The sequence below is a fragment of the Oreochromis aureus genome, linkage group 5 (assembly GCF_013358895.1).
Source record: "Oreochromis aureus strain Israel breed Guangdong linkage group 5, ZZ_aureus, whole genome shotgun sequence".
NCBI classification, from domain to species: domain Eukaryota; kingdom Metazoa; phylum Chordata; class Actinopteri; order Cichliformes; family Cichlidae; genus Oreochromis; species Oreochromis aureus.
In genome coordinates, this window is record NC_052946.1 from 30,454,715 (window position 1) to 30,471,215 (window position 16,501).

A 16,501-nucleotide genomic window follows, 5' to 3' on the forward strand; every position below is an offset into this window, starting at 1 on the left:
TTGTTCAGAATACCTGTCATTTTAATTCTGAGGGGGCTATTTCAAGTGAAAGATTCTGGGTTGCGGTTTTCTATTAGTATTCACAAGCAGAACCTTAGTTTAAGCCACCAGCTATCCTGTTGTCTTGAAATAATTCATAAACATCAATATTTCCATTGTCATTCATGTGTTGGCTCAGGCCAAGTCTATAGTGAAGAAATGAGAGTGATTCTCCATCCAGTAAGGCTTTTATCTGTGGAAGCGTGACAGCAGAAACTTTCCAATAAACTTGGTGTTAAGCTTGGCTGATGTTTATTTTTTCACTATTTATGTTTTTACCCTACTAACATTTCAGTCTGGCATGTGTATGATAAAGATGGTGAAATTTACATTCACCTAAATAAATAAATACATAAATAAAATGAAGCAGTATGAAGGAAAGGTATGAACAGTGGGCTGACTAAATGATTGAACTTTGCTACTTGGCTAACTGGCACCAGATATGCTACTTTGTTAAACTAATTGTGTTATCAAGTGCTACAGTCAATCACTGGCACTGTACCCCAACAGTTCCCCTCCCCCATTATAGCTATAAACAAGAATACTGACAAGTATAATGGGGGGGTCTGTCCAAGCCTTTCCAAAAGGGTCACTGTTGACAACTCAGCTGAATTCTGCTGATATACTTTTTTAACTGTAAATAATACTAAGACATTCAGTTTCATAAAGAAAAGGATAAACACCATTGCTAATAAGTTATTGCAGTAACAACCCAGCTCATGTTCATTATTTGGGTAATAGTAGCTCAGTGCTATCACTTAGCTTAACTTAGGAAGACACTGATTTTGGAGCACATGAGTGTATGCAATTCAAACTTTGGGAAGTACCTCTCATAAGAGGTCATTCCATCAGCTCATGAAGCCGTAGCTTTAAAGCATGATCTCACTTAAAAATTGTCAAACAAACGGAAAAGTGTTGAAGAGATTCTGTGCTCACAGTCAGTGACCCCAACTGTTCCAGTGTGTGGTGCGTTTATTAGCTGACTTCTGCACCTTGAGAAAATGTGTGTGGTTGCATAATGGTTCCTGATGCAGTTTTAAAATGTTTTTTTCAGCTTGCATTTTTTTTATTTGTGTGTAACCTCCAGAGGTGGTCGAGTGTACATGTGTGAATGTAAGTGACACTATCAGTGTAAGTCTCCTTTCTCTCTCCCTGTGATTATTTTGTTACTTTTAGAATAGCTCATTACTCAAAATGTAAATTTGTATTTAACTGATAATGACACTGGTAGTTCAGGACACGTCTGCTTTCTTTTGCTTGAAGACCCATTCCAGCATGTTATTGCACACCAGTGAGCTGAATGGAGAACCAGTTTGAGGTTTTACTCTCTTTAGTCGCAGCTTTCTAAAATAGTCCACAAAGCAGTATCTGTGTTGGCTAGCTCACCTTTATCACTCAGAATACCCCCCACAAATTTTATTAGGTACACTTTAATTCTCACAGTCTCACATTTCAACAGGTAGCTAGGCTCGGTTAAATGTTCCACCACCATCCCTCAGGTGGCATTTTCATGTAGGAATGTACGTTACGTGACCTTAATGCAGGTCATGCAATGCAGTATCAGTTTAAGAAAGTGGAGGGTCTTTTTTAAAAAAAAATGTTTTTAAAAGGGATTTCTAAATACACCAGCATAATGCAATACTGTGATATTGCATAAACCCTATTGAAACATTCATGCATTCCTGCTACTTCTTTCCTTAAAAAAAATCCTCCTTTCTTTTACAAAGAGATGCAGTGATAGGTTACACAGCCACAATCCAAATGTCTAGTGAATTAATCAGTACCTCACCGCAGTGACGAATGTAGAAACAATGCTTTTCGAGGACAGAACAGAAGTTTTTTCATCCACAAAAGAGTCATTGTTGAGTTGACCAGGGAGTGGGCCGAATGGAGAAACTGTGTATGTGGTACAGAGGTTGTGAAAGAGGTCAAAGGCTGTGTTGGCATGCAGTTGTTAACAAGCAGAGAACCAGTTTCTGAGGAAAGGCTTGTGCTCTTTTAAATTGTTCTGTTTTTTGTTAATTTAAATACCCACAAATGTTAGCAATATTCCAACATTTTCCTAAAACTACTGTTAAGTTTTGGGGACTTGAATCAGCCCTTGTGTTCCTTAAAAAACACTTCAAAAATCACCATTTCCAATCTCTGCAAAAATGCATGCTTAACTTTACCTAACACTAACATGAGGTAAGTCAGATGAATCAACATGATAAAGCAAGTGTGTAGTTCATCTCTGAATGTTTGTAGTTAGTCTGCACTGCCTCTCTCTCTCTCTCTCCTCTGCAGAATATCCAATGTGTTCCCATGAAGCAATTTTTTTCTCTCTTGTTTTTTTGGCCCACTTTGCACCAGAAAGAGGAAACCAGCGTGCTGAAAAGAGTGAACTATAATTGTTAGAAAAACACCAACTATGTTGACGGCTGGTAAAAACACATTCAGTTATTTTGTGTTATTTTAATTACCCGAAAAGGAAAATGGACAGAAGAAAGAAAGAAAGTATGAACTTATACAAAATGCAGCAAGATATTAAAAACAGTTTTATTGATTAAAAAAAAACACTATAATTCGGACATAAAAAAGTGGTATCGTGCACAAAAACAGTTATTTTTGTGTTATTTTAATTACCTGATGTAAAATGTATGAAAGTCCATTACTGTATATAGTAACTGTTAAGTCTAATATACCCTAATAAGCTATAGTACTTTTTCCTTTGGGAAACCGTCTGTGCAGTCTGCAAGTTGAAGAAAGATGTTGAATCTATTTAATTATTCTTGAAAAATAATTTAATTCTGTTTTTTTTCACACTGCATCAAATTAAAGTTGATTACGTTGATTAAGCATCATGAGGTGGAGGGTGGGGGTGGTTCCCTATTTTTTTTTTGTTGGGAGTTTGCAACCCTAGTTTTGTGTTATTTTAATTACCCATGTTGGTATGTTATTGGTGTTTCAAGATTAAAATGAAAACTAATGAAGCTACTCTTCAAACACATTTGCTTTAGGATTGAAAGCCATCACTAAACCAGAAGCACAGCACAAATAAACATCATCCAAATTGAGCTGTCAGCAAGCAGTAAAAGCTAATGAGAGCCATAACAGACATTATCCTTGTATCCAGGTCAAACAAAATTGCTCACAATGATTTTTACAATCCTCAAGCAACATGTTTCATGGCTGTGTTCCCGTGCAGCCATCCCATGTTTAGCTGCCTCCGCTCCGTGCTGTCATTTTCCCAAAGCAGTCTGACAAACTGCCCCCCTAATCCCAACAATGTTCCCGGACTGGAAGCAGTTTGGTGCTAATCGAAATGCAAAGCAGATGCTGGGTTCAGGAGTGGTACACTAAAATGGGCCGAAATGGAGTAAGTACAACATATTTAATAATTGTGTGGAGCAATTTAGTACCTTGTGGGAATGTGTGTGATAGAAATTATAAAACAACAAAATAAAACAGAATTTTGAAAGTACGATTGCAAAATCACAATGAAATGGCCTTTATTATGTGTACCTGTGTGAAAGATTCTAAAATCATAATGTGTTTATTGAGAAGACAAGATGAATTCAGCTTCTTCTTACAGTGTTCTCTATGCATCCATAATACAGTTATCTGTTGTGTGAATGCCTTAATTTCCTCAGTATTTAAAAAAGTGTACATGAATGTTATTTCTACAAAAAAAAAGTCCACTGTTCATCCTTTTGTTCTGAACACACTGCAAGGTTAAAAGTTCATTTTTTCCAGTTTGGTGTTGTTTAGTAAAATACAAATCTTTATCTCCTACTTCTTTGTGGCTGTTAAGCAGCTTTGGTATGTTTGCAAAGTTAAGACGACATTCCAGTCTTCGAGCTTATTTACCTTTTTGCCTTGATCCTGGTATTAAAAGTGCAGTTATGGGAGTTAAAACAACATATTTAATGTCTGCACAATGTTTTGTGATGGAGCAGCTTATTATTAGACTTGGGATAATATAACCACCACCTTTTCTCTGCTTTCTACTTGGAGTGTAGTATTACCCTGTCATTCAGTGCGTCAAGTAACCTTATCTTTTTCAATGCTGAGATCTTTTTTGATTACGTGGACACAATACTTTTTCTTGTTTTGTTCTCCAAGTTATTATCTGTTATGAAAATGTTATAAACAAAACCATTTACACTAGACGTTTCACTCTTTTTCAGCGATTATGTCTACTGTGGTGTCTCAGCAACTGCTAAAACAGGATGGAGAGGATGATGACGAGGAGCAAGGAGAAGAGTTTGAGTTTGATGACAGTACAGATGAGGATAAACTTCAGGAAGACAGTAAGACGATCATAGACTGTGTCAAACCTGTCCAAGCATCAAAGCATGAAGACAACGTGACATCAGGCAGCATCTCACAAACATTTACTGACAGCACACGGCTTCCTACAGCTTCACCTTCTGCTGGGCCAGACAGCGTTGCCACCAAGGATCCAGCTTCAGTTTCTACCACAGGTAACTAGTGTACAGAAGTAAAAGGGGTATCAGGCAAATGCTCATGTGGCTTCTTAGTTACATATTTTGTAAAATAATAAATAAATTCTACAAAACAGCATAAGTGATTGGCCAATCTAATGTGTACACTGGGGGCTGTGCGATTATAGTTATTATATTTTTAAGGAGAAAAGTCAGCAATCTTCTTTAAACAGTTATTTATAGTAAAATTTATTTATTTTTTAGATAATTTTAAATGTCAAGGGATTTGCCAATTTTATGTTTGAACTGAAACAGATAGTCCCTTTGAAATCCTTTTAAGACCACCCATTTACTCCTTTTTATCTTCCACTACAAAACTTAACTCTATCAAACATATCAAAGCCACACATCAAACAGATAAAAGACCATGGGATTTCATACTCACTTTGGCTGATGGACTACATACAGTCCAAGTCGGTCTCAATTGAAATGATTGTGCAATACCATATATTAAGAAAAATAACCTTCAGAAATGCCTTTCTTCCTTCCATTTTTTTTTAATTTAAGAAGAGGATTTTATTAAAAAACCAAGTGAAAGGCAGCTCTTGCGCAGCTCACTTAAAAATTCCCCAGGCATCTGAAAGTATTAGGCTATTTCCTGTAAAATTATCTTCTGATTTAAGGCAGTTTCCATTTACAAAACAGATGATGAACAGCCTGAGAGCCTACTGCAGTGCGGTACAATGTAAGCCTCACAGTGGAGAGGCACAAAAACTGACAATCAGTCTTTGTGCTTCAAACAACTCGTCTAGATCTAGAATTACTTATAATTTTCCAGACATTTTCACACCTGCACAGCAATGCTGGCGTCACCACAAAAGATGAAGATATTCATTTTATTAAAACGTAATGCTAGCCATCCAAAGTGGACCCAAGTTGTGGCCTTGGGCCGCATGTTTGGCACTCCTCAATGTTAACAAACCGCCAGCCAACATGCCGACGCTTGTCACAGAGCAACAGCAGCCTGCAGACACAATCCACCTTTGCATAATAACAGTATATGATTGCATTCACAGCAACGAGCTACCGCAAGGTAACTTCGGGCGGCGATCGTGTGGGTAGCTGTTAACTTGTTCTTTACGGAAGTTACATTCCTTGTTTTTTGCTTTTTGCGAACTGTCTTTCCATCTATGTACAACCCTGCATCAACAGCTTTATTGGGCACGCGGTAAGGCTAGCCATTGAGGTACAGTACCTCAATGGCCTCTGGTATTCGTCTCCTTTTTTATGTTGCGGCTTTTGAGCCGGGTCGTAACAATGGACACAGGTAAACAAACGGATATGAACCGAAATATCAGAAATAAGTAATTTACTCGTGTAGGCATCGACAAAAATATAATAATCTAATCCATGTCCTGACGAAACTAGCTGGCATAGTTAGATATGACGTTACTCAAACTCAGCACTGGGCAGCCGCATAAACTAGTTCAAGGACAGCCGTTTGCGGTGATCGGCTTTTAAGGTAGTGAAGGACTGTCGCGGTAAGAGATGGGCAATGCTGTTTCTTAGACGTATAGCTACTTTTCTATACATTGTATCCCGTAAACACGTAACACGACACCCAGAGCAGTCTGTGAACACCTCTAGCCTGAGCAGCAATGTGACCCACGTGGCTCGTTGGTCTAGGGGTATGATTCTCGCTTAGGGTGCGAGAGGTCCCGGGTTCAAATCCCGGACGAGCCCTAGGTGTGTTTCATTTTTAATAGTAAGAATCACCAGTATAGGTGAAGAGAGCTTCTCTTTCAGCATGCAGTGGTTATTTGTGCATATTTATCTTACAGTGCTATTTCTGTACATATGTGCTTCATTTTCTTTGGAATAATTTGCCTCATGCTTGCTGTTTTGCTATTATTAACATTAAGGACTTCAGTGAATTACACAGAGTCGGTAGGTACTTTCAGCTGCCCCTTTGTTTCCCAAGGGGTTATGACAGGACATGGATCACATGTGTGATTTGGCACAGACTTTTTTTTCCCCTTCCTCGGGATGGGCATCTGGTGTAATATCTGCGCCCTGAGGCTGGGTGTTTCTCCTCCTGGCTTCTCCCAAGAATCTTTTGCAAACATGATGACTGTGTAACCTACATCATGGATTTACCACCTTCATAACAATACTTAGTCTGTTTTCATTGTTATGTTTTCTTAGTACTAGATTACAATACTGCTGGGGTAGGCACATGACCCTCCATGACCCTGAATTAGATAAGCAGAAGAGAATGAATGGATGGGTGGATGGATTATGATTACTCATGTAAAAACTTCCAGATGTGGAAATACTGTATAATTTATAAAACGTTTTTAATAAGCATCCAAAGCTTTGCACTCAGTGTTACATCCTCCTGTCTTTTGGTCTAAAAAGCAAATAAATGTCTATCAAATGTAGTGAGGTAGAAGTATGAAATAGAATAAAGTCAGCAGTATAAGTGAAAATGTCTGTGTGGTTGGCTGTACAGGGGTTTCGAGTCATCAAAATGATACCTATTCTGGTTACAAAAGACTATTAAAAGTACACTGAAAGTACAAATGGAATAAAATGGAGCTTTCTTATCCACAAAAGTGAAGTGTTCTGATATTTTTCACCTGTGAAACCCACACGCTCCAGCCCTGTTATATTACGCAACTTCCATTAAACTGCCCCTGGGCATAACGCTGAACTGCTACCTACTATGCTACTGCCTAATAGCTCATCTCAGGTAAGCTGAGATGTAAATGTGATTTTTCATTACTTAATGTGATCTGATCTGTTTTCTGTAGCCAGACAGAGTCTCATTGACTTCAACCAGTTGCTTGTGGCTTTAATCTTTCCTTAAAAGGATTTAATTGTTGCCCGAAGCAGACAGGCGTTAGAGAGCAGAGTTAACTTTCCTCTTAATTGGATGAACTTATGTAGATATAAGTATGATATATTTACTACCTGGCTAATGTTGCCAAATAGGCCCTGGTAATTACATGCTCAGATAAAGAGGGAGATTTAGGTCTTGGAGAAGTTCTGTTGGACAAAGTGGAGTGATTAGTCCTTAATTAAAAAGCTTTTTTAGCAAGTATGTGTGGTAATCCGTTAAGTGGGCTGTGAGATGCGTAGGGGAATTCTGGGTGTCGATAATAGTGTGTAGTGGAGGTCTTATGTAATCGAGGGCTGAGAGCAGCTAAAATGTAGATTCTTCCCTCACTTAGATGACTCAAGCTTTTGTGAAAGGTGCCAAAGGAGACTGATCATAGCCTTTGACTAAGATCACCTTTTTTTTTGTACAGAACGTATGCCATCAGAATACATTACAATCAAGCAAATCTTTTAGCTGTGGTTTATACACATATTGCTTCACTTTTAGTAATACTCATGAGTTTATTTAAATTCTAAACACAAAGTTAGTTTATGAAAATTTCTGCATATGAGTAGTAAATAAATAATAAATACACCAGAGTCACAAAATGTCTTTTTATCATGTGGTAAAGTTTCATTTTAAAGTTTTTACATATGTGCTTCATTTTCTTTGGAATAATTTGCCTCATGCTTGCTGTTTTGCTCTTTTTGACAGATGTTCCAGTTACTGAGTCACCCAACTGGTAAGTTGCCTTCAATTATGATCAGACCATGGGGAAAATCACTAAGGGGTGGTGGAGAAAATAAACTCATCACTATTATGTCATTACGCCTGCGATTATGTCATGCTTGCACTTCATCCAAACATGACATTGAGTCGGAGATACTGTGACGTTATAACATTTAGATGCCAGATGACACGTCACAGATAATGACAAGAGGTGATGTCAAGTATGAAGTGCTTCTGCTGATACAGTTCTAGAGGGAAATCACAGGATTGCCTGACTCACAATGATGCATACAGTATATTAGGATTAGCCTCATCTATAATTCATAATGTAGTAATGTAAATTTTACAAGTCTTTCTTGCAATGCAATTTAGTTTTATTCATATAGCACCAAATCATAACATATATCAACTTAGCACACTTTACATAGTAAAGACTAGACCTGGTTTCTCTCCATTATCCTTTGCAAATGTCTCCCTAGTGGAAATGAAGCAAGTCTAAATGTATGCATGTACTGACAGTGAGGTGCATGTCGATTACAAAAACGGGGACAGTGTTTCTGTGAAGACCCGTGTGTTTGTTTTTGTCATTGCTTTGAGTAGAACAAATTGAATTCCATTAATCTTCATTGTATAAGTGTTGTGGTACCTGTTAAAGCCCTGCACATATGGAACGCCCACAGGTTCATTCCAGGTTTTTTTTTGTTGTTGTTGTTGCTGATTAGACTTCTTAGAACTGTGTGGGCGTGTATGACTATAAATGACAGCTCCCTCCCTCGCCTGTTAGCTTTGCTCTGAGATGTGGGGGAGGACTCCATGTACTCATATCTGTACACAGAGTCCTCACATAATTCCAAGCAGAAGTCTGACTGCCTCCAACCTGAGGAGTGGTCTAATCAGCCAGAATAGCTGAATATGCTTGTGTGGGTGTACAGGGACATTAGGAGGCAGATCACGCCATAACTTGGCGCATAATACTAACTGCGTGGTTCTCTGCCACGGGGAGTACATTTTACTTATTTTTGTTGTGATTTTGGAAATATTACATATAATATTTGACATTCACGAATGACACTTCCTACATGCATGAATACATGATAATCCAGTACCTGACTCTGAATCATTGGAAATGTAAAATGAACAGCAGACACAATATCCTTTCCTGAGAAGGTGCATGAAATGACCTCGATATTGATGCAGTCAGAAATCATCTTTCATGCAGTTAAGATGATTTGCTGTGAGGCGTCTGCATAGTAAATGATGATTTGATAGTTTATTGATTCCACTAAGGAAACTGTCTTTTTGCCTCCTGCTCTCCACGGGGAGGTCAGCAATCAAAGTCACTTACAGAACAGAAACCCAGACACTGACGGGCAGAATTAGTTTCTCCAAAGCATATTTCAGCTCACGGTGAGCTTGAACTCACCGTAAGTTTGAAAGGCAGTCATCCTATTAAATCCCCAAAGGTAAAATCCATTACGCCAGTCAATAATAAGGAAAATAAAATGAACACTGAAATTATCCGCAATATTCAAACACTTGACTTACACTGGTTATATCGTTACAGCTGAACTTATCAAAAGGTAGATTATCCCAGATTCTAAGTGGTATGTTTGATTAAAAGAAGGACAGTTCTCAGTTTTCAGCTACCCATAATCACTCAGGATCACTCAGGGTTCACGACTCAAGTGTAGAGCAAAAACTGACCCGTGTGTTTCAGTCCCACAGGAGAGATATTCTGGCACACATTTAAGAAAAAGCTGTACAATGTCAGTGATAGAAAGGTGTCAGAACGCAGGAAAGATTGTGTGGAGATACGTAGCGACAGACTGGTCAAAGAGCCCACACTGACCCCATCTCCTCTGTTGAAAGTGCTTTAATGGGCATGTGAGTGAATGGAAGTAGACGTGGTCTGATGAGTCACATTTGCTGTTACACCATGTGGTTGACTGTCTATGTGGCAGCAGGACACACTATTTTAAAAAGGCTGCAGAGGCACGCTATGGGCAGTATTCTGGGTCTTACCATTGATTTAGATTTTATTTTGACCTGTAACACTTACTAAATATTGTTTAGTTTTTAGAGACCATACACCCCTTCATAGTAACACTCTTCCCTGATGGCAGTGTCGTCTTCGGCAGATTAATAGCTCTTACTCTACTACAAAAATTGTTTCGGAATAGATTTAGGTGTTGTCTTGGCCTCTATATTCCCTGGTGCTCCGATCAAATATCTGGGGGATGTGCTGGAAAATTAAGCTGTTCTTTGTTCTTCTTAGCTTTGTAGCTTATACTGCTTTTTGTACTATATTTTACACACTGACCTTGTGTGCAGTTCTATTGTTTTTAGTTCTGTCTATGAAAAAAACATTTTAAAACTACAAAAAAAGACCAAAAAAACCCCCCTTTGGTTTGAGATCTCATCAGAATAATTTCTCTCTACACTCTGTGCTTGCTTGATGGAAACCATGAGGTCTCCCACCTGTGCTTCTAGGAAGTGTGTTCAGAAACCTCTGCTGATAGTTTGGATTCCTGTCGACTTTCCTGTGCTGAAAGAAGTTGCCTGTGTTTGAGCACAGGTGTGAGCGTGTCTGTATGTGTACGTTTCTGCTGTGTGCATATGTGAGTGCATAAATGATTATATACGTGTGTGCTTGCGTGCCTGTGTGTGTGCGATAAAGTCACAGCGAGGTCTTGGCAATTTCTCATTTGGGAAGATTTCTGCTGAGTGCACATTTCCAGTTTGGTTTAGTCAATAGTCTGCCTTTTAAAGAAAAGCTATCAATAGCACTTTCCACAATCAAGGTGTTAAGACTGTCAGCACATCCACTAAATCTGTCAGCAGTTTTAGAATAATATTACCAAAATTACTTTGCGATTGTTATTGTAGAAATATGTTTTTTTTAACACTGCTATGACAGCACATCAGCTCGTTACAGCTATTAGGCTCAAAGCAGCACTTCTCTCCTGAGTTTTATGTGCATGCCAGTGTTTGATACCAGCATTTACCTCTGACTTCACATTTTATCCCTTGACAGATAGTTTTCATTAAACGGATGACACGGAACCTCAGCAGTGAAAAGATTAGCACAAAAGATACCATGACAACGTGTCTGCATGCATCTGTTTTATGCACACAGAGCTCTAACCTTACAGAATAACTTTTTTCTTTTTCACTTTTTATTGTTTTTCCCCACAGAAGTTTTTTGCCTTCACCTTTTTTTCCCTTTTGCAACTTTGCGGGGAACTTTACACATTTGCCCTTGGAAAGCAACGTGTCTAATCTACCATGAAGAACACATTTATTTTTCACAGCCACTTTGTTTGAAGAACTCTCACCTTGTGCTTCCCTCTGTTGGTTGTGCTGTGAACGAAAAAGAAACAAAGATGATTCTGTAAAAACATTAAAAGCAAACTAGTATATAAATATAATGAGAAGCCATGAACTCAAGACTTGCAGTGCAGTCTAATTGGAGTCTGTCATGTACACCAAAGCTTGGCATTAACACAATGTGCAATTTGGAAAAGGTTCAGGATAAGTAGTGGGCAGATAAAGGGTTACTCAGTGTGCTTAATAAAAACACTAAAAGTGCTACTGTTTATTATTTGTTCTTTAAATTATGTTTGGACACTTTAACTTAGATGAAGATCATTCAGATCACTGTGGCGAGGTGTGGTTTGTGGTTCAGCTGGGGATGTGTTCACAACGTTTAGTGGCGTGTAGTGTCTGTGCTGCACTCAGCGGTGATGCGGGGGTCATCGGACGCTTACTATGGTGAGAAGGAGATGGCAGGGCCCCGCCGGCTCTGGTAATTCACTCCACGGGAGATTTTCCACTAGAACAGCATCGTGATGACACCCTACGCTCAGCCTTTCACCAAGTGATAAGAATTGATGGTCACACGGTGTGCCCTGATGCAGCGCTGACCTACCCGCATTTTGTATTGATTAAAGATGGGCTTTATCGAGTGAGTCGTGACACTCGCACAGAAGAGGAACACGCCCAGCTGTTGGCGCCTAAGAGCTGCTGCGAAATGAATCTCCAGGCAGCTCATTATAACCCAGTGGCAGGGATTATAGCATATGACAATACTCTGGAATGAATTATGGCCCAAATTATTGGCCGTGCATTCGGGGGGATGTGCACCGATGATGCGTGTCCAGCCTGGGATGTGAGCTGGTCAACTAACCGGCCATACCAAAAGAGCCTTTGCGCCCTTTACCATTAGTGGAGGACCCTTTTGAGCACATTGATATGGACCTCTTTGGGCCATTTAACCTTAACCAGAGTGCATGGGGCTATATTGTATTAGTTCTGGTGGATTATGCCACTGAACAACATTTCTGCAAGGAGTATGGTGCAGGTGCTGTTTCAGGTCATCTCTTGAAAGAGATACAGCACATTGTTCATGTCTTCCACACGAAAGGAGCTGTATAGGCATTAAATTGTTTTTTTGCAATGTGGGAGGTGACCCAAGCATCCAAAGGATTTTCTCCCTTTAAATTACTGTTAATTACACCTGAAGAGAGCATGTGCAGCGGATGGCCACGGTCCTGGAGTCCCTGAGGCTGGCGGGTTCACTGGCAACCCGAAGGAATGTGTGGTTGGATGGAGGGAGGTATAGTATTTGGAGTACCACTTGGGAGGTGGGGAGGTGCGCCTTCAGATAGATAAAAAAGCAGCTGTTGCATCCTGCCTGCGTCCCAAGACCAAAAAAGAGGTGAGGTGGGCTGGCTGGTTACTACTGCTGGTGCCTGGTTTTGCAGAGCCTGACCGACGCCTTGACTGATCTCACCCGAAAGGGGGCAGAATAAAACCGTCAGTCTGCAGTTTTATTCTGCAGACCAGTCCATTGGCCAGGGCGCAGATGGTTGTGGCTGATTTCCTGTCCTGCTCGCACGGAGGGGGGGAAGTAGGCTAGGCCAGATAGCTCGCCGGCCTAAGTTGGGCGATGGGGGTTGTGGCGGGATGTTGTTTGTGACTCAGCTGCAGGGGAGAGGGTGGAGCAGTGGGTTCCGGGTGTGGTGTCAGGGGAGGCTGATGCACACAGCTGTTTTCCATCGCATGGCCATGCCTTCCCTACTTCAGTAGGATGCCGAAACCTGGGGAAGGTGTGCTGCACGGAACGAGGTGGCTGAAAAGCCGCATGAGCAGGAAGCAAATTGTAAATGAAGTCAGTCACGTGTCTGTAACACTGTGTGCTTTGGGTCCTTTCTACCACACATATTAAGAGCAATCACCAGAGAAATTCTGATAATTCCAAAGGGTCACAAGTCTTTTCCTTTTAGCTCTATCAGAGATGATCAGGAGAGATCAGGGGGCAAAATGGGTAGAGATTTGGCATATAGCACTGCTCTGGTGCTGTTGGTAAAGAGAATGGAAACAGATGGAAATGCAGTATTTGCATTCACGCAGCTTCCACTTTAGGCTGTGCTCTGCCCCAGGCTATGTCATTTGCATTGAAAAATCATTCCTCTTTCTCTCCTTAAGCTATATGACTCACTAGGGCTTATAGGCAGAGATAAGTTGTGACGGGGGTGCGCAAAGATATTCCTGGATCGATTGCTACCCTGCTCAAATTACTCATACTTGACATGAATGCACACAGTCAGGGAGGCAATCTGTGTATCACTATTGTTCTGACTCTGCTCTTTTCCCACACAAGTAATTTTAATGACAAGAGATCAGTTCATTGCGAGAAATGTGATGAGAAATAGCTCTTTTTTTGTTTTCATGTGGGTGGAGATCCTTTTTGTCCTTCAGATTGAGATGAATGATGCCACATCATAGACAATGCATCAGAGTAATACTTTGCAGAACTTGACACCACTGTAAAACCAAACGGTATTATCAGTAGCTGTAATACAACATGTTGGCAGGGCGTATCTGCTTCCACCTATGTGGCAAGCGTTTATTGTGCAACAGGGAATAAATGGCACAAATGAGAACTGAAGCTATATTTATATATATATGTATAATTTGAAAATATTTACAATGCCTTTTGTGTGTATATGTAGAGACATAACCAGTTTAATGTAAAAGAGGAGAGAATTTAAAACGGTGTTTGTGATGTTTCCATCATGCAATGCTTCCACCACAAACACTCAGTTAATCTTACCTTTTCATAGTCCATAGATTGCAGATGGTACAAACGCCTTCCTGCTAGCTTTGATCACTGTATGCGCTGTGCATGCTCCTGCAGTGAAAGATAACAGTTTGCAAGATTGTTGAATGCCAACAGTGTATTTCAAGCTTGCAAGGCTACCTCCCCAACAGTTCCCGTGGACAACATTCTTCTGGCACGTCTCATTTGTCTACCAGTTGCCCATCACTCTGAGTAGCTGCTGCTGCTGGTACTGGCATTGCAAGTGTTGCTGAGGTGTTTAGCTGAGAGACAATTTAATTAGTGTAGATGAGATTCTCCTACATGCTGGATCCTGTCATATTATCAGTCATGTGGGGGAGAAAAATGCCTCACTGGCAGCATCAACACAAGCATTGTGATAGCTGTATCAACACGATTTCCCCCTGTGGTGCTAGAGTCTGATTTTAATAGCTGGTTCAGGGCATGTTTTCATTCATAAAGCCAGTAGTAATTATAGTCAGCCTCAGGCATGACAGACAACGATATGACAGTGCTCAGGGACAAGTTAAGTGACTCAAGTAGCACACTTTGGGCTTTGCAAAAGTTCTTGTGAATAATTGAATCAGCAAAGTATAGCCCAGTTACAACTGAGGGTATCACTGTTTTTTGGGGTTTTTTTTAATGGCATAACATTGCTGTCACAAGATTTAAACAATAATTCTATAATATGTAGCTATTTTCAGTATTGGTAGGAAGTTGTTCATGACCAAAGAGCCTCTAAATACCATTGAAAAAACCCCAACAATTAAAAAATACCCCAAAAAAGAAAGCAATGAGACAGGTTATAGAGGCTGAGCAGTCCTCTTAATTTATTATTGGCTTCTGATCTGATTTCACAACTGCATATCAAAACACATAGTGGCACAATGTCCACGTACAGTTTAGTGTTCATATATATGACAGAAGTCATTGAAATTTTCCTTTTTCTGGTGGCTTGGTAAAAATTATGTTAACTTTTACTTTTGATGTTTCAAAAAGCTTGATTAAACGAAACACAAATGAGAAAACAAGCAGAAATTATGTTAGAGACTTTTCTTTGGTCATTGGATGGTGCCAGAATTCCCCAATGCAGGAAAAAAACTGTCATCACTTCCAACCAAATTTCTTTGAAATCAGTTTTTGTCTTGGAGAAACCTCTTAAATATCAAATAAGCACAAAGACAAAAGGGACAACAAAACATCCTCTTTGTTAGAGGTAAAGCTGCACAGCTGGCCAAATTGGGAAAAGAATTCTGTTCCTGTTTTCCGAAAGAAGTTACTTCAGAAACGTCACATGAATTTGACAGTAGCAAGATGTGTTCTGTCACACTTTAGGGAGTGTGCATTTGTACGCTTGAACAGCAAAGAACTATTTTCGACCACCCCCCACCCACCCACCTCCAACCACTCTGCCTCCCCTTCCTCCCATTGAAATTAACTTATTATGAGGCACACAGAACTCGATGTTAGTTTAACTGTGCTAATGTTTGGGTACCTTCCAGTGCCTCAGCAGCAGAAGCAGATGAGCCCAGTGCTTCAGTTCCTTGTGTAGGACAGGAGCTCCAGGGTTTTCCTGTGGCACCATCAGCTGTGGAGTCCCCGGTCGATTCAGGAGACCACAGCAAAGAAACCGTCAAGCAAGGCTCGAGGGGCATCCCTGAAGGTACAAAGCTAAATTATATTGACAGTGAACCGATGCACCTTATATTGTAGATCAAGGGTTCAATTTCAGACCAAAAAAGATTAAACCTAAGCTTGCCTTGGGACTCCAACTCATTCCACCTATGTATTACAGTGTTCACATTGCGGATAGATCTGATAGAAAAACCAATATAGCCTCCAGAATTGGGTAAACAGTACTGTGGACCACACCATAATGACACTGGCAATATGAATTGTAAACAGTATTTTGTTAGTATCACGCATTCCATCTCTTGACCTTGATCAAAGGTGGCAAGAACACCGTATTACAAATCTGCGGTCATCTCATGGCTCATTGATTTCTACATTGAAAGGCCAGACACACATAAAGATGCCTTCATGTGTATAAACACATATGTACCCCTTTCAAACATATACTGGCTCACACACACACACACACATTCTGTGCCATGATTTGATTTCTACACAGACATGACATGAATCCAATTAATTTAGGACGAGGATCAATAGAGTACCATTTCCATGAGGGAAAATTGCTTTCGGATTTCGACTCAGTCAGCAGTGCTGCTGTTTGAAGGTGGCTCAGAAACGAGAGATGTAAAGGAGCCCTGCAGTACTGCATGACGTTTTTTATGTCCCACC

General features: G+C 40.1%; 1 protein-coding gene and 1 non-coding gene across 4 annotated transcripts in view; both read left to right on the plus strand.

Moving 5' to 3' along the window:
- Positions 1–16,501, plus strand: part of arhgef10la (Rho guanine nucleotide exchange factor (GEF) 10-like a) — a 114,029-nt gene that overhangs the window by 10,232 nt on the left and 87,296 nt on the right. For all 3 annotated transcript variants that reach the window (XM_031733246.2, XM_031733249.2, XM_031733248.2), the window contains exons 2-4: positions 4,209–4,505; positions 8,062–8,089; positions 15,700–15,860. In XM_031733246.2, the coding sequence (XP_031589106.1) occupies positions 4,214–4,505; positions 8,062–8,089; positions 15,700–15,860 (481 nt within the window). In that variant the 5' untranslated portion in view covers positions 4,209–4,213. The remainder of the gene's footprint in view (positions 1–4,208; positions 4,506–8,061; positions 8,090–15,699; positions 15,861–16,501) is intronic.
- On the plus strand, positions 6,138–6,209 carry trnap-agg. Its single transcript has one exon. It is a non-coding gene; the product is annotated as a tRNA-Pro (tRNA).